Source organism: Artemia sp. Qi Xiang Cuo, chromosome 20, assembly GCF_049724085.1.
Source record: "Artemia sp. Qi Xiang Cuo chromosome 20, ASM4972408v1, whole genome shotgun sequence".
Taxonomy (NCBI): domain Eukaryota; kingdom Metazoa; phylum Arthropoda; class Branchiopoda; order Anostraca; family Artemiidae; genus Artemia; species Artemia sp. Qi Xiang Cuo.
In genome coordinates, this window is record NC_142813.1 from 36873752 (window position 1) to 36895025 (window position 21274).

Sequence of the window (21274 nt, forward strand, 5' to 3'; positions counted from 1 at the left end):
CAAAGCCCAGTGGAAGGGTTGTAACTTATGCCCCAGGGGAATATAAGGTTTTGTGGAAGAAGTGGTCGCATAAACTTCGAAGGGGACTCAAATGAAAGTTTTAGTTTACTTTTTAAGAGTCAAAAGTGATCCGATGGCAACTAGCCTTCCCTCACCAACCCTAAGCCCTAAGCTCCAGTGTTTTATTGTTTTCTTCCCCAGAGGCACTTTATATGGAAGGAATGGTCGTATAAACTTCGGAGGAGACTCATTCGATCGGAAATCGGAGGCTTATAGTGCTCTTTTTAAGATTCAAAAGTGATGGGAAGGCAACTAGGCCCCACCCCCTCAATCCCTTTTTTTCCCCAAATGCATCCGATAAAAGTTAAAAATAGTTCAAAGATCAGATAACAAAAACTCCGGGCTCGACACTACTCCCCAAGGACCCAGGGGCAGGCGTTGTAATTTACGGCGTAGGGGCATATGTGGTTCTTATGGAAGGGGTGCTCATATAAGCTTCAGAAGGGCTCATTTTTCGAATATTCCAAATATCACATAACCCCGATCCCCACCCCCACTAAAAAACTAATTAGCGATATCTTATTCCAAAACTAAAGGGAGCTGACCCCTGGTTCTCTCTGCATGGCCTGACCCCCTCCCCCAAAAAAACTTATTAATGATATTTTGTTCCAAAAATTATGAGAAATCACCCCTGGCCCTCCATGGCCACCTCCCCCTCCCCCATAAACAACAACAACAAATTATTAACGATGTTATATTCTAAAACTTATTGGAGCTGACCCTTGGTTCTCCATGGCCTGATACTCCCCCCCCCCCGCCCACCCAAAAAAACTTAGTAACGATACTTTATTCCAAGTCATGAAAACTATATTCTTCGCTACAATCAAGAATTTGGCTGCTGCCCGTTTCCCTAACGGTAAAATCATAGACCTACTGCGTATTTGGCCCTTTACCAAATCGAATTATATTGCAAATATTTCCTTTTGTACTTATTACAACATTGAAAAGAAAATGAAAATTGCAGTGAAACCAGGACAGGAATTACCAATAAGCCCACTAGGCCATGTGGTTTTCACTATCCTCGAAGTTTTGGGGATTTTCCCAGAACATCTTGCTGAAACGGAGCGGCAAAAATGCTTAAGCCTAGAAGTATCAAAGCCTTAAATTCAGAGCTGAGTGAAACAAAATCTTGAGCTGGTGAGTGTTGAGCAATTAGTTTCATTATATGTTGAACGTTCAGTTTAATTTTGGTAGTTCTTGCCTAAGCTGTTTATTTATTTCGGAACAAAAAATTATTTTGAAATAGGGAACTTTGAAAAACTTGAAACTTGGCAATCTAAAATGAACAGATATTAATAATAAAAAAAAACTCCAAAAAAGAAATTTTTTGAAGAAAAGTAAAGTTCATATTATACTTAAGATAAGACGAAATAGAAACCTTAAGGAATAAAATGAAACCCAAAACGAACAGAAATTAAATAAGCTATCATAGCAAAAAACATACAACAGGTACTAACATAAATGAATAAATAAATCTTAAAACGGGTAAAGCTAACCACCATCATCAGAAACTAGGTCGACGAGAAACAAGTGTGAGCCATCATGGAATTTTGATTTCTTGGCAAGAGTAAGTGTAAATTTTGTAACTTTTCTGTCAATTCTTCAAATTTTTTTTTTTTTTTTAGTAGTGTTGGTAAATTAATACAAAATTTCCGGAGAAAAAATCTTAGTGGCGTTTTGAGGTTCGTCCAACCAATGCATGTTGAGGTAGATTACTCGCACTAATAGAAATAGTAATTGAAGCAATTATAAACTAATGAAATAAGTGTTGTGTTTAGGTACCACGTTTCCCAGAAATATATTTCTCTGATGAAAATGCTTGATGTTACTTTTAGAGATAAAATAAAATAAAAATCAGAATTATTTCATTTCTAATTGCTCTTAACTTCAAATGCACTATAAGTAATCGAATTTAAACATGTTATGACTACACCTCACTGTTATGTTTTTTCTCTTTTTTTTCTTCATTTTTGTGGTGACGAATCTGAATAGTGAGAATTGATGTTTTCTAATAACCAGAATTGAATACATTTTCATGATTCTTGGGAATAATTTCACCGCCCAATCTAGTCTTTTGCAAAAAAGTAAAATATTTTTACTTTTTGTGTTTCAAATAAAGCTGAAATTTGAACCCTTTATAACTAGAAAATAACATGTATGTAGCAATTCGCATGCTGCAGATCTACTTAATTAGCCGCCCTAACATAATACGGGCTAGTTAAAAAAAAGATTGCAAAAAGATGGCCATCGCTTTCGAACACTTCCTTTCGTGATTTGTTTTGTTAAAAAAAAACTACATGGTCTGTTTCTATTTATTGTATTTGGAATATCTTTTTTATACTTTATTTACTTAGTTATGAATTGTGTATATCAAACAATTTTCAAACGTTATAAGCTTGCATAAAAAAAAGCAAAAACCAAATAAACAGATTAAACTAGCTCCAAAGACAGATTGAGGAAAGAGAGCTTTCTATCTAGAGAGAGCTGGCTTTACGAATTTCTATCTAGAGAAAGAGAGTAATATCTAACGTGGCATTTGTCACTTAATGCTAAATAACAATTTAATTGGATTTCTTACTTGTTCTCTTCAAGAGTAGTAGCTTTTCAAACATAGTATCTCCAAGCATATTCCGTTTTGGCTAAAATTCCTCTGGGTGCAAACGAAGGAACTATGCAGTTAAATTTTCTGAAGATTTTCATTGCTCTTGGGTAGTCTTTTAGCATTGTTAGTTCTTTTCACCTATCAGCCACATATGGAAGAACCTCCACCTTCTATTTTTATCGCGTTCACGATTCATTGAATTATCTGTGATAGTTTCTTAGTCACTATTGTCAAAGTATTCATCATCAGAAAATTAGCTATCCCTGTCAGTTCTGTCAGCCTCGTTCAGAGCCTTGGGATCTTCAATATGTCTTAAGTTTGAAATAAGAATGACTTGGGACTCGTAACAACATAATCTTTGGCATAAAAAAGTCCCTCGTTCAGGATAGTAGGAAAAATTTCCTCCAGACCCACAAGAAGAGCATATACCTGTGGCCGGTAAAACCTAACTAAATATTTTAGCTTTTCAAGCTGCTTTTCAAAAGATCAAATTGTAGGGTAAATTGTATCAAAGTAGCACTTTTATTTTCCCTGAAAAGTATACAGATCAACCGCTAATGGCTCCATGACCTTCGTGTATTCTTCTAGAAAATCTACGTCATGAGAACCAAACCTACGTTTCTGTAAAGCATCACAAACATCATGAAGCTTCTCTTTTTTTGTGACAATCCATCAAGCGTTTTACACTGTCATATTTCGAATTCCATCTAGCTATCACAGTCCTGATGAGCTGTCTATCATATACTTCTTTGACAGCTTTTGTGCTCTTGTTAACAGTTTCCCAGAGAGCAGTACACTTGGAAAAAGCGGCATATATGCACGCTTACATGCAACATCATTCAAGGCTTTATCAGCATCCGGGGATGCAGGGAAATTGAGTGTATGGCTAACCCATCTAAAATGAGGGGGAAGTTGGAAATACTCAAAGCATTCTTGCTCATCCGATTTCTAAGAATCTCTGCAACATTTAAAAACGAGAATAAGTCATTTTGACCTGATTCATCTTCATTCTCATCGCCACTTGTCCCCAAAAAAATCGTCTTCAAAAAATTTGAGTTTAAATTTTTAGTATACCCCTTTCCGTATATAAATTACTGGATATATGACTGCAAGCAATTATCATGGGAATTCTATCTTTTGCATATACAAAAAAGGTATTCCATCATGGAACTCCCTCTTTGTTTTCTTTATTTTCACATTTGTCACCTCAACGGTTTTATGAAGAAAATAGATAAATGAAATTAAATAAATGCCTGAAATACAGCTCTTAAGTTCTATTCTTTCCTTTTTTCAGGTTTTGTTCTTATATTGTTTTTTCGCCTCTATTAGTTGTTTTTGTTTTTTCTTTGTTTGTACTGTTCCGTACGCCGAAGATAGATTAGTGAAGGTATTTTTCTATTGGCTGTGTATTTTTGTCGTTATTTCGGTTTATTTATTCTCACAGTAATTTATTCTTTTTTTAGTGCTCTGATTCTGCTAATTCAGCTAATAAGATTTTTTTTTCTTGCAGATAGATACAAGAATATTAAATTGATTGACAGCGCAAAAGTGCCTATTTTAAAGTTTTGTGATGGAGAGTCTGGAGTTCTTGTCGATTTAAGTATCAACTGTGATGTAGGCCTTAGGAATACACACCTTTTGCATTCCTATGCCAGAGGTAAGACCTTTCTGTTAAACCATATTTGGCGATTTGAACCTTCTTTTTATCCTCGCTTAAGGACTGTTCTCACTTAATTCTAGCAAGACTAGAAGTGAAAGGCCTTGAAATTTATGTAAATTACAACTAGTCAACTAGTAAATTTCAACTATTCAAATTTATGTAAATTTCAACTAGTCAACTAGTAAATTTCGACTAGTCAAATTTATGTAAATTTCCGCTAGCCAGAGTAGACAAGAAATGTTACAGGCGTTCATATAAGATACTGCGTTTATTAAGATTTTTCAAATTACTTGGGGTTTGTTGTTATTTTGTCTTCTATTGGGAGTTTTTGAAGCTGCCAGTGCCACCAATTGGCGATAGAGGGCATGTGTCCCCTACTTTTTTGCCCCCCTTGCATTGAAAGCAGACCTTTATTGGGGATTTATATTCATTGAGAATGCTTATTATGGGTATATTCATTAAGAAAATTGAAAAATTTCTAAATATGACCCTCCCCCCCCCCACCCTAGATTTTGGAAAATATGTTTTGCACACCCCTATAAATTTTGTAAATTGACTTAACTGTAAGCTGCTAATTCTTTAAAGAAACTTGATTTCCTGCCAAAATTGAATCTATTCGGGTAGTCCACTATCCTACTTACTTTGATTTGTTTACTTGTAGCATTCTATTCCAGGTCAATACGGCAAACACCTAGGAACATAATATGGATTGTGCGCAAGAAGTGATACTTCCCAGTGGGTATTTGAACAATAGTTTGGTGATTCGCTGTATCCTCTTTTTATTTATATTATTCAATACAGGAGAAAGCCATAGGCTTGTCGCAATAAATTTTTAATCATATCCTGAAGGATGTCATTGTTCCCCAAGGATATCATCTGTTCCCGAAAACCCGTCTGTTGATGTCTTTAAAAGAAAATTTAACAGACAGATCTCTAGGGAGAAAACGTCCGTAAATGGTTAAATAGAAGCTTATCAGGCCTTAAGTTTTTTTTAGTCTGATGCCATAAATCTTGTCATGAAAAAAAAAACCAAGAGTGTAGAGAATTGTAAATAAAATTCGGCAAAGCAGTTTAGGTGCGAACAAAGTCTGTAACTATGCTAACACTTGTCTCCATAAGAAACCTCCAGTATCCTTATTTGCAAATCTTGTTGAACAATTTTGCTTAAAAAAGAAAGCATGATGAGGAAATCAATAACTAGGTCGTTCTTGAGTGCCCCGAGTAAAACTCTCTAATCAAAAGATTGATAATTTAGTTGCATGGAGAATAGGTGGCATCATCAGTAAAGGTCTTCTAGTTGCCTTAAGTAAATGTCAGGTGAATGGATCACTAGGGGATTGCCTCTTCTTGCGTGTTATATGAAGTGAGTAGAATATTTGCCATTCTTTTATTCTCTAATTGGCTTGTTCTGATGAATGTTTTTTCTTTCAGTAGATTGGCGTGTGCGGCCGCTTGCTGTGATTGTGAAGCTCTGGGCCCAGTTTCAGGGCATTAATGATGCCAGATTCGGACAATTATCTAGCTATGCGTTAAGTTTAATGGTTATTCACTATCTACAAGGTAAGTTTTACAATGTCGGGTTTTCGCTTATAGTATAGATGGGAATTTGTTATTTCACCACTAAAAAGCAAAGTTCTGGCAGAAAGGGTTGTCAGGCTAAAATGACTAAGCGATAAAGCTATGTAAGTTCTAGCTAACAAAATTGCTAGCAAAAAAAATTTGGGAAAAAAGGACTTTTGGATATTTGTAAAAAGAAAAGTATCAGTAGTACATTTTTGTTAATATATGAACAGTAGGCCTAGGATTCGACATGATTAGGTCGTCGATAGAAAGGAATTTTCAGAAATGAATTGGTTATGATTCAGAACAGAAACAAACCGAATGTTCATCCAGGGAACTGACCAGAATTTAATTGTAACTTAAAGCTGTGTCTCAAAGTTTTGTTTTTTGTAGATTTGTAATTTTTCCGTGAAGCAGAAGATAACCAAATTATTTTGAAAATTTTCTAGTAAAGATCTAAAATTATACTTAATAGAAGATTAATATTTAAATAATACCTACAAAGAACTAATCTTTTGAAAAGGGATTCCGTGTAAGTTTTAATCATCAATATTATTATTCTTTTTTTGATTGATGAGGAGTTGTCTGTTAAGTTAGTGGAAGCAGGGTACATGATGTTATAGTTATACTTTTTTCTTTTTTGTAGATTTGTTTGATTATTTGTCCTCCGTATCACACCAGGATATTTGAAGGGGAAGTGGTCATGTTAAGTTTTTGTTAATAATTGATATTAAATTAACTAAATTTAAATTAAATTCATGTTAATGCCTTTTTTTATTAAACCCGTTCACATTGAGAATAAGTGAATTCCTTGCTAAATGGCGTCATGAGCTTGCTAAATGACGTCATGAGCTTGAAATAATGCATTGACTGAAACTGTCCACTCGCTCGATCTTCACCTCTTTATCCTCATTTGTTCTTAATTTCAGTGACTTAGTCATCTTAATATTAGTTTTCAAAATCTATCCATGAGTTCCGATATATCCTCTATCCATATCCATAATCTATTCATAGCCTCTTAAAATGCATTTATTTCATGTTACTGATAATATCAAAATACTGTTCCAAAGCTTAAATAGAGACAAGAACTTGAGTTACCCTTTTAGTATCATAAATAGTATGTCAAGTCACATTGTACGGGTGATGAACCTTAAGTCTGGCTTTGTTTTTATTTTCTTCTTGTAGAAGAAAAAAGACATGGTTTTCTTCTTTTCTTTTTTTTTTGTTTGTTTGTAGGTTTTCAATTTGATTTCTTCTCCATTGACTCGCAGCATGCTGTTCAAGTTTTTGCGTTCAACTCATGGGAATTTAAGGGGGCATTTTGTAAAAGTATTGAATAATTCTCTTGTATTCAGGTGTTACGTCCCCGTAAGTGTTGTCTTCTCTACAAAAGATGTATAATCGGAATTTTGATCCAAATTTGGCATTGAGTCGATTAAAACCTCTAACCGAATATGAGCTGAAAAGATTCTGTTCCAAGAACCAAGATCCAATTGTCGATCTCTTTTTAGGATTTCTAGACTACTATGCAAATAGGTTTAAGTAAGTTTGTTCCTTTTGTGTATCGTTCTTTTTTATTATGTTTTAATAAGCCCTTAAGTTTGTTTCGGGTGTTATGATTTATACTGTCTTCAAACCATTCTTCAGTTCTTAGGAGGGAAAGATGAATCTGGAAGTTTTAGTTTTTTTGTAACTTATGTGGTCTGACGAAATTTTTGAAAAATATAAATTATTAATCTAATATTCAAAATGATTAAACAGATTTGATAACGTCAGTTATGTTTATATCTTGAGTTTGTATAAACAAGCCGTGTTTGTAATTTAAGGGAGGTATGAAACACTTGTTGCGTATTGGCTTCCCTGCTGAGAAAAAAAAGATCATATTCATTAATTCCAAATCTTATCTCTTTTAAAAATTAAATATAGATTGCCTCTCTTTAAGCCAACGCTAAATTTTCAAGTAATTATCTTTATCATAATTGTGAAAAAAGCAATGTGTCAACATTTGTAGTGACCATTTTTTCTTTTTTCTTTTTTTCGAACAAGCTAGTCACCCGAACAAATTATTAACTACCGAAGAGCGTGGCCGTGGCGATTCAAAAGGTATTATGTAGTACCTTTTGCCAAAGTGATATTCGTAGCTCTGCTAAACTAAATATCCTCGATCGCTTTGTCCATTTCACGATCCGTTTTCATATATCTTATTTAGGTGTCAGGATGAAACGTTTTAATTTTTCCAAAATGTGTTTGTGTCTCCTTTTCTATATTGCAGAAACAGATGTAATTTTGGACCTTTTGCACCAAAATTTTGCCTGTCTTATTTCGAAGTCCTGTTGAAAGCCTATTAAAACTCATTCCCCTTTTCTGTCTCTCAAATAAATTTTCTGTTGTGTAGTAAACTGCTTTTTGATTCCAACATTTAAAAAGAGATTTTTTTTGGGGGGGGGGGGGAGGGCGAGACCAATGGTATAAACAAAATTGTGAGTAATTTGAAGAAATGCCATGAAATTTGAGGAAAAAAAGTATTTGGACTTCCCTGGGTAGGTCCCTGTTTCAAATTGCCGCCGGCGAGAGTAATGGTTTTTTTTACCTTTTTATAACTGAGGTTTAACCAGTGCTTCCGTCAAACCTGACTGTGATAGGGCTTACCATTTCTCCATAAAATTGAATGAACTATAGGAGGTACATTCGTAGAGGAGAGATTTTTCTCATACTTACTGCCAAATTCGCTTTCTACTTTATTTTAATAAAAAGAATTTATGTACCCGAGGCAAGTGCCATTCCCCCCACCCCCCCCCCCCCAAAAAAAAACTGCCCCTAGATTTATTTATTTGGGTGTAACTTCTAGTCGATAAGTATAAGTGAAAATTTAAATGCTTGAAATTCTTGTTTTATATATTTATTTATAAATATTAATGTTTCGCTATCAGAAAATACATTTTTGGTATTTTTTTTTAGCCATTAGAAAAATAAAACTGCCTATTATGTTTATTTTTATCCTGGCTGTTTTCGAGAAGTATAAACAGGACCCTCACTCCGACCAAATATTTCAACTCGTCCAGCCGTTTGCTAGGCCCGTGCAAAAACAGGAAAATACTTGGGGTTTCTCGGGTTACCTACAAGAGGGCACACCAGGGACGTCATGTGTGGGAGAGACCCCCCCCCCACCAAAACCTTTCCTGGAAGTCGTTAAAAAATTGACCCAGTAAAGTAGTGCCGCTTTGTGCGGCAATTTAATCGACTGTATTACTCATCTCTTCTCTGTTCTGCAAGCCTTGAAGAACTAAGTAAGCTTGAAATCTTTAATGTAGTGCGTTAACCATTTTGTAAAAATAAAGTAATTGTACTTGCAATACTACCCAAATCAGTCGGTTAAGAATAGCCAATAAAGAACAGTCAATAAAGTTAATTGCCCCCCACCTCTCCCGCGAAACCTGACGCTGACGCTTCTGGGAGACACTCTGTACGGGGTACTTGAAGAACAGCTTAATAAGATGCTGCACCTCTCTTTGGAATGCTCACCCAAAGAAGATATATCCCAAAAACTAGTCTGTTGGCTTCCTTAAAATGAAGTTCAACAGACACAGTTCTGGGGTAAACACTTAGGTAAATGGCTGACAAGTACCATACCAGACGCTTAATTTTTAGCGGCCTAGAGCCATGACAATATTCGTTGTTTTCTTTTTAAGTTATCTTATTCTTCTTATAATTTATCCCAATTGATGTGGAAAAGATTGTTATAAGGTAACTGGCGTAACTTCGCCTTCTTTTTTTCATTTCTGAAAAAGTTGTTGATGCAGTCAAGTGGATAGTTCGAGAATAAATTTATGGACTCTCTTATTGTCCATGATTTGTGGACTCAAACCCGAAGCTTGCAATTATTTGGTCTAAGCATGGGTCCAAGCAACGATGCTTTGGCCATGCTTGCAATTATTTGGGGTCTATTTTTAGAGGAGAAAAACAGAAAAATAATATAGATAGCGAAATCAAAGAGTTTTCGTAGACCAAAGAGGTTTTTTTTCTGCTTTGATATTTTGGATTTAGAGTTGAGTTTCTGCTTCTCAGTTTTAGTTAGTTGTTCTTTTCTTATCAATTTTTGAATTGAAGTGTTGTACAGTTTGAATTTCAGCAATATCATTTAAAGAGCAAAATTTGATATTTTTCTTTCTTTGTTCTTTAAAAACCATAGAATAAAGGTTTCTATGTCATTTTTCCAAAGAAAAACAGTTTTTTTTATGACAAAACAGATAATCTAAACTCTTTCAGTTATATTTAATTTTGTGCTGTGAATTTTCAGAATTTTTTGAATATTTTTTTAGTTTTCGGGACATTTGTGTGTTCTTTTGTCTGCTTTGGTCCAGTTCTTCCTTTTGGTCCGTTCGTCTGCTTGTAATTATTTGGGATCTATCTTTAAAGGGAAAAACAGAAAAAAAGATAGATAGTAACAAAAATCAATGAGTTCTCGTAGACCAAAGAGTTTTTTTTTGCTTTAAGATTTTGGCTTTAGAGTTGAATTTCTGCGTCTCAGTTTTTAGTTATTTATTCCTTTTTTTATGCATTGGCTTTTGTTGCAATTTTGAATTGAAATCTTGTACCTTTTGATTTTTCAGTAGTATCATTTAAAGAGCAATCTTTGGTAGTTTTCTTTTTCTATTCTTTACAAAACCATAGTTGCTCTCTATACTGGCTGTCAGTTTTTTCAAAGAAAACTTCTTTTTTTTAATGACGGAAGAGATAATTTGAATTTTTTAGAATACTTTTTTTTTTAGTTTTCGGGATCATTGTATGTCCGTTCGTCTTGGTGGTAAAATTCCAGTGAAGCACATGAATACAGAATGGAACTGTGGTAATGAATGGAAATTTATCAGTATAGAAGGTAAGGGCTCAGAAGAATTATATGTGATTCCTTCATTCGTTTAACTAAGGTTGAAGCCCCCCCCCCCTCCGTTCCCCTTCCAAGCTCAAAAATAGGCAAAATTGCTTGTTGTTTGGATAACAATTTAACAATATTTAGGCACAATGTTTTTTTTCTCAAACTTGCCCCCCCCCTCGAAAATAAATTTTGTAGTTTCTTTCGCATATTGTTTCCGATTTTAAGTCATAGCCTACCATAAGCGTTATAAGTTAACTTCACCGAGACACATAAGTGGCCTTGGGGACTGTAGAGAGATCAGTGAAATATCATCGAAAATCATATTTGAATCAAATCGAGCGTTCAATAAAAAAAAATCATATTGAATTCTCCAGAAATTTTAAAATAAAATGACATGGCTTTTGTCAAGGGGAAAAATAGTCTTAGTTTCCATTTGAAACTCCATTTTGATATCTGTATTTTTTTTTTGAATTGATTTTCAATCTAAAATTTAACAGCTATTATTTGTAAGACTTGATAGAAGAGGGTGCAAAACTTTGTAAGATGTTGTAAACATTTTGGAATGTTCTCATTGAGTGAACATCAAAAGTGGATTATAGCTATTTATTACAGAAACTAAGGAATAAAAGTTGACTGGATTTAAATTACATTTCAACGCTTGACTAATGCCATCTGTGTTACCTGTTTGTGGATATTTCCCAAGTGAAATACCAATTAAGGTAATCTGAGTACCATTTGTCATGGAACAAACTAATTATTTCACTTGGCGGATTTTGTAGTATTTAAAGATGTCATATGTCAGTCAGTCCTTATTCGACAGATTTGCTAATTTATTCACAGAAAAACAGGACAAAACAATTGTGTCTAATGTGGAGTTTTCCAGCAAACTAGACTCAATTTCTGCGGAAGTTGTGTCGTTAAAAAGTGATGCAACAACCCGTGACTCACGAATAGTTGAACTAGAATCAACACTAGAGGAGCAGAGGCTCAAATCTGAAGCTCTAGAGAAACAATTGCTTGCTTTTGAAGTAAAAGACCGAAAGCTTAACTTGTTGGTTCACGGATTACCGGAAGAAAAATCTAATGAAACGCCTGAAGCTAATGTGAAAAACCTTTTTGCGAATAAGCTAGGAATCGATGAGCCAGTAATGATAACGAAGTGCTATCGCATTTCTTCTCGTTCGGCAAATATTACTGACTCCCGCCAACGCAAAAGTAAGCAAAAGCAAGTGAAGCCTTTGCTTGTATCGTTAGGGTCCGAAAATGAGATTCAAGCGTCAAATGTCAAACGTCGGTAAACTTAAGGCCAGTGGTATCGTTATTTGCACAGACTTGCCGCCTGAACTGAATATCCGAAGAAATGAGTTATTGGCCAAACACGTGAGATGAAAATGAAAGGCGAAATAACGTCTTCTCGGGTTTGTCAAAAAGGCATAGACATATGGCTTGAAATTAAAGGATCTGCTTCGTCTTCGTGGTCTAGCGTCCAAATTAGTTAATGAATTAGTTGTGACATCGATTTTGATTTATTATTATATTCCGCGAGTGAAAAAAGAGATTGGAATTAATCTCGTCATAGTGTGTTTTTTGTGCCTTGTCATTATGTGTGATTATTTTCATGTTTTCCTTCTTTTCTGTCTAGCTCTAGTTGTGCAAAAAAAGTTCTCGTTCTGCTCTTTTTTTCACTCCTCGCATGCTGGGAATTATCCGAGGTACCACCTTTTACTCATTAGCCTATCATTTCATATTGATTTTGGTAAGTTTTATGTGTGTGATATTATTATGATATAAATTGTTAAATGAGATCATCGGACCGGCTCCATGATTTTGAGAAAAAACAACTTGACCTAAATGAATTATTTAAATCGGTAGGATCAACTGGTGATGAATCTTCTGATCTTTTTATCCAGTCTTTTCCTCGTAGTAAATATATAAATAATGACAAAATCCCTCCATTTAACCAGTTAGAATCCTCCCGTATCGCGTTTTGGAATTGTAGAGGAGTGCTTAGTAGTTTAGATTTTCTATCTACATTCCTTTATAGTAATCGTATTGGTATTCTGGGACTATGTGAGACTTTTCTTAGTGATGGTAATAGTTCTTTGGTTGGTGTATCTGGGTACAGGATAGTTACTAGAAACAGGTCTACCCGTTCGAAAGGTGGACTTGTCGTGTTTATTGACCAGAATCTCCCTATCCGTAAAATTACGGATTTTAATGATTTTTATCAAGCAATGAAGTTTGGATTTTTAATGGTTGAGATAAAGTACGGTAAGTAAAGCTACTCCTATGCTTATTTTAACGACCATAGGGATCAAGTACGCAAAATTTTATTCATAACTAATGGTCTAACATAGCGGATGAATTTTAAGAACAATAAAGTGTTTTTTATGGGTGATTTTAATATAGATTTGGGACTGGTGAGTTCGGAGCCCAAGAATTAAGATCTCTACCTGTAGATATACTAACTACTTGCTTTTCTGTCGGATTGGTTCCAACAACAAGAATACCAACACGTATTAGTGAACAGTCGGCATCAGTTATTGACAACATTTTTACGAATTTTAATCCACATTCGAGTTATGTCGTATTAACTGATGAATGGGATCACTCTATGTTACTTGGGGAATTTTTGATAAATAGACTGAAATCGAACCCGAATATAAAAGTAAGAAGGACTATTGATGATAAATCATTACAAAATTTGAGAGCTAAATTGACTTGTAGCGACTGGACTTCAGTTTATGAAGAAACCAACCCAGATGCAATGGCTACCCTATTTATTGAGAAATTCTCTTCTGCCCTTGACTCTGCCTGCCCCTTTTCGAAAAAGCGCTCCAGGTATGCGACCCCGAAAAAGCCTTGGATCACCCAAGGCTTACTAACCAGTATTGAACACAAAAATATGCTATTCAGGCAATATATTGATAATCCTGATGCTCATGGTACGCAATTCAAGAATTATAAACACTCTGACAACCCTGCTCAGGAAAGCTAAACAGGCTTACTACCATAAGCAGTTTCAAGAAGCAGAAGGATCGCCAAAGTAGACATGGACACTGATAAATGAATGCCTGAATAAACAAAAAACTAATACGTTTCCTGAGACCATAACCAAGCCTGATGGAACATCTTCAACATCCCAACAAGAAGTAGCCGACACGTTAAATGAATTTTTTGCATGCATTGGAGAAGCAACCGTAGAGGAAGCTTATGGCCTTTCAACTGTCGTCACGGATAATTACAAAAAATACCTACCTTCGCCGTCTTGCTCCTCTATGTTTCTGTCGCCTGTCACTGAAGACGAACTGCTGAAGATTGTTCAAGCCATGAAAAACTGTCACTCCGAAGGTCCAGATGGGTCGTCAAATTACCTGATAAAGAAGACCATCGATTGCTATGTCGGTGTTATCGCTCACATCGCCAATTCTTCATTTAAAGATGGCATCTTTCCTACTGTCTTCAAGTCGGCGAAGGTTATACACCTCCACAAAGGTAGCGACCCCAAGCTGCCTTCAAACTACCGCCCTATCTCTATTCTCTCTGCTTTTTCAAAAATTATGGAGCGTTGCATCTACAAGAGACTGATGAATTATTTGACTAGGTCTAACTTCTTCAACAAGTATCAGTTTGGATTTAGGCCTGGGCACTCAACCGAACATTCTATAATGGTTTTGCTACAGTTTTTGAATGATGGGATGGATCGTGATGTGATACCAGCTACAATATTTGTGGATGTAAAAAAAGCGTTTGACACGATTTGTCATCTGATTCTTCTGGATAAGCTTGACAACTACGGAATAAGAAGTAATGCTCTCCTACTCATCCAGTCTTACCTCAGTGGTCGGAATCAATTTGTGGATGGAGGTGCAGTAAGATCGGTAAAAACGCCATGTTCTGAAAAGGTAGGAGTACCACAAGGTTCAATTCTTGGACCACTACTATTTTTAATATATACCAATGACATTCTGAACACTATCACCGATGATGGACTTGCTGTACTATTCGAAGACGACACGGCTAATTATGTCACAGGTACGGATGAATCATCTGTCAGAGAATACATCTGGTTTGCTCTTAAGAAGCTATTGCAGTGGTTTTCTGACAACCTCATGGTGTTAAACTCTTCGAAGACCCATTTTATCTTCTTCTCTCGAATTTCACATGCCATACCTTTGATTTCTCAAATATCTGTCTGTTTTAACAGAGAACTAGTTAACATTGCAAGAAAGGAGTCTTCTAAGTATCTAAAGCTAACAGTTTATGCAAATTTACCCTAGAAACTACATATTGATAGGCTAAGGATGCAGCTTGGAAGAAATGTGGGGTTACTGTAGCATCTAAAATTCCACCTCCCTTTCCCTGCTCTTAAGTCAGTTTATTATTCTCTAATCCATTCTTATTTTAATTGTTGTCCAATTGCTTCTTTAAATGCTTTCAAATCTATAATTAAGCCCATTCAGTCTTTAAAATAATGCCCTTCGTAATTTAAAATCCCTCCTTCCTTCTCCATCTTCCCTCCCCGATAAATCCCCTACTAAGAGCCTGTATACATTTTTAAGAATATTGCCAGTTGATCTAGTCCTGACTGCACATTGTGTCCTTTTCAGACTAAAACAAATAAAAGAATTATTACCATTGGCTTTAAATTCTAGTAATTTCTCTTTAGTTTCTTTGGTCCAGAATAATTATTGTTTAAGAAGAAGTTGAGCCAAATTACCTTGCCCTAGAATCCGAACTGAAAGATCCAGATTTTCTCCTAAAAATTCAATAATAAAGTTCTGGAATATTTATGAAAGTAATATAGATTCGCGTTTTTCTATTCCAGTTTCTAAAGCTAAATTCAAAATATATTTAATAAGTAATTATAGATAACTATTCATTTATTTGAAGTCATGTTGGCCGGTGCTATTGTTGATAAATATTTAATTATGTGGTATGCTATTGATTTGAGGTGTGGGCTGTGGGTTCAGTGTGGTGTCTCATTTTCTTCCCAGTATATCTAGTATATTATTATTTCTTTTCATCATTTGTTTTTATTAATATTATTTCTTGGGTGATATTTGCTTATATATGTTAATAAATGACTATGATAGTATGGTGGTTTTGGGGATTTGATCATAGAAGCATGATGGGGATGGTGCTCTTCTTGCCCAATCTTAGCAAGTTGTGAAAGCTGGGAGCTGAGTAGGATGGTCAAAGATAGATTACTATCATAGGGATGTCATATTTAACAACTTATGGTAGGCGTGACACTATGCCTGGGTCAGCAATTAAAGTGGAGAAATCCATAAAGTCTTTGGTGTATTTTTCTAATGAGTCCTGATTGATAATGATCACTCAGGAATAACTTTTCCTTAATCGTTGTTTCGTGATGTCACATGAAGGCCGTTCCTACAGATAGCGCTTTTAATACTTTACTACAGGATATAATTTATTTGCGCTAAAAGCCCAAAGGGTATGGAAAATAATTAAAACAAACGATTAGTACACGGAAATAACGAAAATTCTAACATAATCCTACAGAAATCTAGTTCTATGATCCAGCGTGAGATGGGGGAATCGTGCCTAATTTCATACACTCATGAAACATTCATCAGCACACGCTCTCACCAACCACACAAAATCAACCCTCCCCCCCCCACCAAATACTTCAATTCTTCAATCATTTAGTTCTTCACGTTTATACATCAAGTGATATACACTTTCATTCAAACCTTCAAACATAGGACAAAAATATAGTGATTCGAGGAATATAAGGATCAGCTCTGGTCTTGGGGTTGGTTCATTTTAGCCATTTGGGCTAGTTCAGGAGTTAACATTATATTTCTGGCTAACACGGCTATCTGGTATTTATTCTGATATACTGATAGTGCTATCATTAAAAAAATTAGGTAAGATGGGGATACTGTTCAAGTTTCATGGCAATCCTTTGTTGTTGATTTCGCCTTTGGGAAGATATTAAATAAAATTTTGCACCAATTTTTTTCTTTGCTGAAGAAATTTGAAGCGAATAAAAATCGTCGTCAGCAAAGAAATCATCTCAAACAAACATGTATTGTTTACCTAATGCCCGGTAAAAATTTACTCCTAAAGATGTATGAATTGACCAATCAAAGACTGCAAAAAACTGATCTTTTTGGGGATTTAACATCAGATAATAGGAACTAAAACAACTAGCGCCGCTGAAAGTGTTAATTCTGGTGACTTCATTTTGTACAAAAGTAGAAAATTTCAAAGAAACTTAATGAATTAATCTGCAATGTCACGTGATTGAAGCTGACATTTGTTGGTCGCGAATAATTAGATTTCCTGTGCCAAGGTTCTGTGGAGTGTTGACGCAATTGTGACCCATGGGCTACGGTTGCGGAGCAACAAATGCAACTTATAAGTTGCGGGTAATAAATTTGCTCCCGTTTCACGTTTGCATTTACCTCATGATTATTTTAAGCTGATAGTTTGCAATAACCTTTGTAGTTATTACAAGGTTTCCTGTCATTTGTAACCACAGGTGCTGGTGATTCGGACGACTTTAATGCTTTAAACGCACATGATTCCAATCATGTGCATTAAACTTGTCAGCGAAAAAAAAAAAAATCAGAAATAATACAAACTGTTCAGAGACCAATCTGGTCAAGTCTGTTAAGCAAGCTATAAAATAATTCAAAAAGAAAATTTGATGCTGCTTTTTGTGTTCATGCATATATCATCTGGAGGGGGTGGTGTCCGACATTTTTGGTCTTTACTAATGGGCTTGAGCACATGGAATATCCGCAACTGCATTTTAGGATTAACTAAATCAATTTGGCTTAAAAAGATAATTATATGCTTAGGGTTTTTTATGCTTAAATCTGCATTTAAGCCATTTTTTTAGCAACACCGAATAAGTAAAAATTACGCTTAAAGGTTTGATTTTTCTTTTTTCAGAGCCATTTGACCGGAGCAACGTTGGTCGAACAGTTTATGGACTCGAAGGATTTGAAAAGATAATGCATGTGTTTAAAGACTCATACAAAAAGCTGAAGAAAACAGGAAAACTTTCATCTGTATTGCGATAGTGTTTAAAAACTCTAGACCTCAATTAGTGCTAAAAAAAAATTTCAAGAAAATATTAATGAAAATTCAAGCTAAAGGATATTGCCAAATGAGTCATGCATAATTTGGTGTTATAGTGCTAAAAAGTCCTGTGGTTTTGTGGAATAAGCCTAGTCGTACAGGCTGTGCTTTTAAGTTTCTGGTATCACGGTGCCTCATATCTGTAAAGTTTTTAACTGTAGCTCAATTTAGGGAACTTTCTGAAGTAATGTTTTGTCTGAGTTCCCTAACGTAATTTATTTATTTGTTTATTTATTTTGCAACCTTACTGGATAAATCTAATGAAAAATGTTCTAACCCAAAATTAAGGTCTCTAGGCCAAATTTCATTTTTTCTTTCTTTCTTTCTTTCTTTCTTTCTTTCTTTCTTTCTTTCTTTCTTAGGAAGAAAATGTGAACTTAAAAAATAGTTTGTTTCAGAAGAAAAAGTTTTCAGTTTGATTTTTCTACTTTTGTTTAATTCTATGCTAAAGCGGTGTCAGAAACCTCATTTTTATAAGCTATTTTATGGTCATGCTAATAATATTTACTGAAAGCATACACTATCTTGGAAACTTCTCAATTGATACTAAGGGCCTTAGGGGATTCAAACTCCTATATCCCTTGAATCTTGGGAAAATTTACCCACTTTTCTGCATAAAAATGGCAAGTAAAGTGAATTTATAGACTCTTTTGAATTCTGTCTAGTATCAATTTGAAGCGTAACGCAATATCTTGTCCTCTTTGAAATTAGTTCCTTTTGTAACCAGTCTCTCAAATAAGCAAGGAATGTAGAACGTTCTTACCTTTCCTTCACCAAATCTTACAAACAAATATGGATATATCTTAGATTAAGCTGACAGCGCTTCGAGCAGTAGCTGTGTCCTATTTAATCATACTTTCTACTTTTAGTGCTTAAAAAAACAAAACATATCACTACATCCTCTATTCCTAAACTGTCCCTTTAGTGTTACCATTCTTGGCAGAATTTTTTTTTTCTATAGAGAGTGCAAAAAAGCTCTTTTTTTGGAAAAAACATCTATTTAGCCTGATTTTGAATCTTTACTCTTTACCGTTGGCTCAAAAAATGTATTTTACACTTTCCATATAGTTATTGTTAGAGAGGGATTAGGGGCCGAAATAGGTTTTCTTCTTTCCTAAAATATATGTATTGTTTTTTTTCTACTTAGGAAAAAATTAATAGTTGTTGTTGTACTTTCAAAACGAGAAAAGACTGGGAAGGAAAACGTCAAGGGCAGACTCGTATTTGAAGCTAAACCGTTTAAGTTTGTATTTATCTTTTTTTATATTAACTTATTTATTTATAGTTTTGTTCTTGTAAAGATTTAATTGCACTCGTTCGTATCTTGTATAGCCCATAATTAGTGATAAAATAAATATTGACTCCGTGGCATAGGCAGAACACATTCTACACTCTGTTGTTGCCTTTTTTCTTCCTCTCTTGCTTAGGCAATTCCTGTTTAACCATTTTTTTGCTTCGAGTAATTCTGCCATTTGTTTTACCTTGTTATACATTTCAATTTTCCTTCTATTATTGTAACAACTCTTTTCTTATCCTTTTTCATTTTCGATTTCCTGTTTTTAAGTTAATCGTTTTATGCAACACCTCCGGCCTTTATCATCAAAGCAATTAAGGGCAAACACTTTTGGAGTCTATATTAAAGTGAATCTTGTACAAGTTCTAATTCATGCTGAATTAGATTTTAATTCAGTCAAGTTCTTGATTCTAATTAGAATTAGAATTCTAATTATTCAAGTTGGTTGAAGAGTTATCCATCTAACTTTGTTTTTGTTTATTGGTCTCAGATCGCTCTAGGCTTCATGGTAATAGTAACTAAACTTTAAAACTTTCTGTTGGTTTTTGTGCAATCCTGACCAAAAGGACGGGAATTAATTATTTTTCACGCTATTTTATATGTTTTTAATATTATTATGTATATTATTTAATTCACGAGGCTTCAGGAATCTATATTTGAATATTACTTTCGTCTGGACATGATTCACTTTGATACTGAATCTTGCAAATAGTCTTCTCCAAGAGTGGTTTTGCATCTTTGTGTATCTTTTTTATGAAATTGAGCTATGAACCAGTAGATATAAAATTTGCATAATAAATAGATTGGTTTAAAGAATTTGGTCCGATCCTAAAACTTACTTAGTAAATCTTTGTTCGTAAGTAAGCTTGATGGCTTGCGTTTCAGCCTTTCTATATATCATTTTAAGATTTTCAAAAAGAAATCAAAATCACTTTGTATATAAATGGCTTTTTATTTTTTCTCAAACAAAGTCGCATTAAAATAAAAAAAGTTAAAATATTTCTACTTTACTTTAAGATTATCAAAAAGAAACTGATTTCATTTCAGTATATTATTGCTTTTTTCTTTTTCTTTTTTTTTCAAACCGAAAGTAGTAGTAAAAAAAAAATAAAAAAAATTAGAAAATAGGCAAACGAGCGCTATTGTATCTTTAATGTTTTAAATGAATAAGTTTCTTTACATTCGACGTCGGGCCATGGGGTACCAAGGGCTTGAAAATTCGTCTGTAGTAGCACCTTTGATGCTGTCACGACGTTACCAAAAAAAAAAAAATATACAAATACACAAAATTGAGAAAAAACTAATGAATTTTAAAAATGCCCAAAAAATTTTTGCTTTTTGTATTATTAATGTCATTTTTTTCTTGTTGTTATTGCCAAAGCGCAAATTATTAGTATCACATATCCTTGCTTTCCTTGGCTTAAAGGCGTACCTCAAGAAATCCCAACCCTTAGGAAATGAAAATATTAGTTGAGGCATCCATTATATCCGCTTATTGCAAGTTTGGTCACACTGGTAAAACCCTTTCCCAGCAAGAACGCAGAGAAAACGTACCATATTTTCACCATATTTTACTGTGTTTGCACCATGGTGGGATAATCTTAAGTCAGAATAGGATGTGCTATATTTGTGTGTTCTGTACTTCAGATGAGTTCTGATATCCTTGGATAGTCTATGAACGCCTTCGCAGTATATTGATGCCTTAATATTTCTAGTATTTATTTTCCATTGAGTGATTTTCTGTTTTGTGCCCTTGTTAGCTTATGCTTAATGATTTGACTATGATTGCTTGCCCTACGGACATGTTCTCAAAATGAGTAAAAAAAAATGTTAAAATTGTTGTCAGAATTATACCAAAAAATATATTTGATATTCAATAAACGAAGTATTTTATAAACTTGTGCTTTTCTTGACATGTGTAAGAGTTGAGTGGTATTAGAGTAAGCAATTCTTTATTCTTTCGGTAATTCAGGCAGCCGGTAATTTCAGTAATTTGGTAATTCAGCTGTTTCCCTATTGTGAAGCAATTGAGTAATTCAGGAGCTATTATGGCAAAAAGAAAGGACAAGAAATAATGCAAACCTTCATTATTATATCCTCAAAGGGTTG

At 34.5% G+C, this 21274-nt stretch overlaps 1 protein-coding gene across 4 annotated transcripts in view; it reads left to right on the plus strand.

Annotated features, from left to right (window-relative positions):
• Positions 1 to 21062, plus strand: part of LOC148940154 (poly(A) RNA polymerase GLD2-B-like) — a 610602-nt gene extending 589540 nt beyond the window's left edge. For 3 of the 4 annotated variants that reach the window (XM_089105757.1, XM_089105759.1, XM_089105758.1), the window contains 4 exons: positions 4173 to 4319; positions 5754 to 5882; positions 10652 to 10758; positions 17683 to 21062. In XM_089105757.1, coding sequence (XP_088961883.1) covers positions 4173 to 4319; positions 5754 to 5882; positions 10652 to 10701 — 326 coding nt within the window. In that variant the 3' untranslated portion in view covers positions 10702 to 10758; positions 17683 to 21062. Of the gene's footprint in view, positions 1 to 4172; positions 4320 to 5753; positions 5883 to 7237; positions 7425 to 10651; positions 10759 to 17682 lie in introns of all 4 variants that reach the window. The other variant, XM_089105760.1, reaches the window with a different exon arrangement.
• The last annotated feature ends 212 nt before the right edge of the window (positions 21063 to 21274 follow it).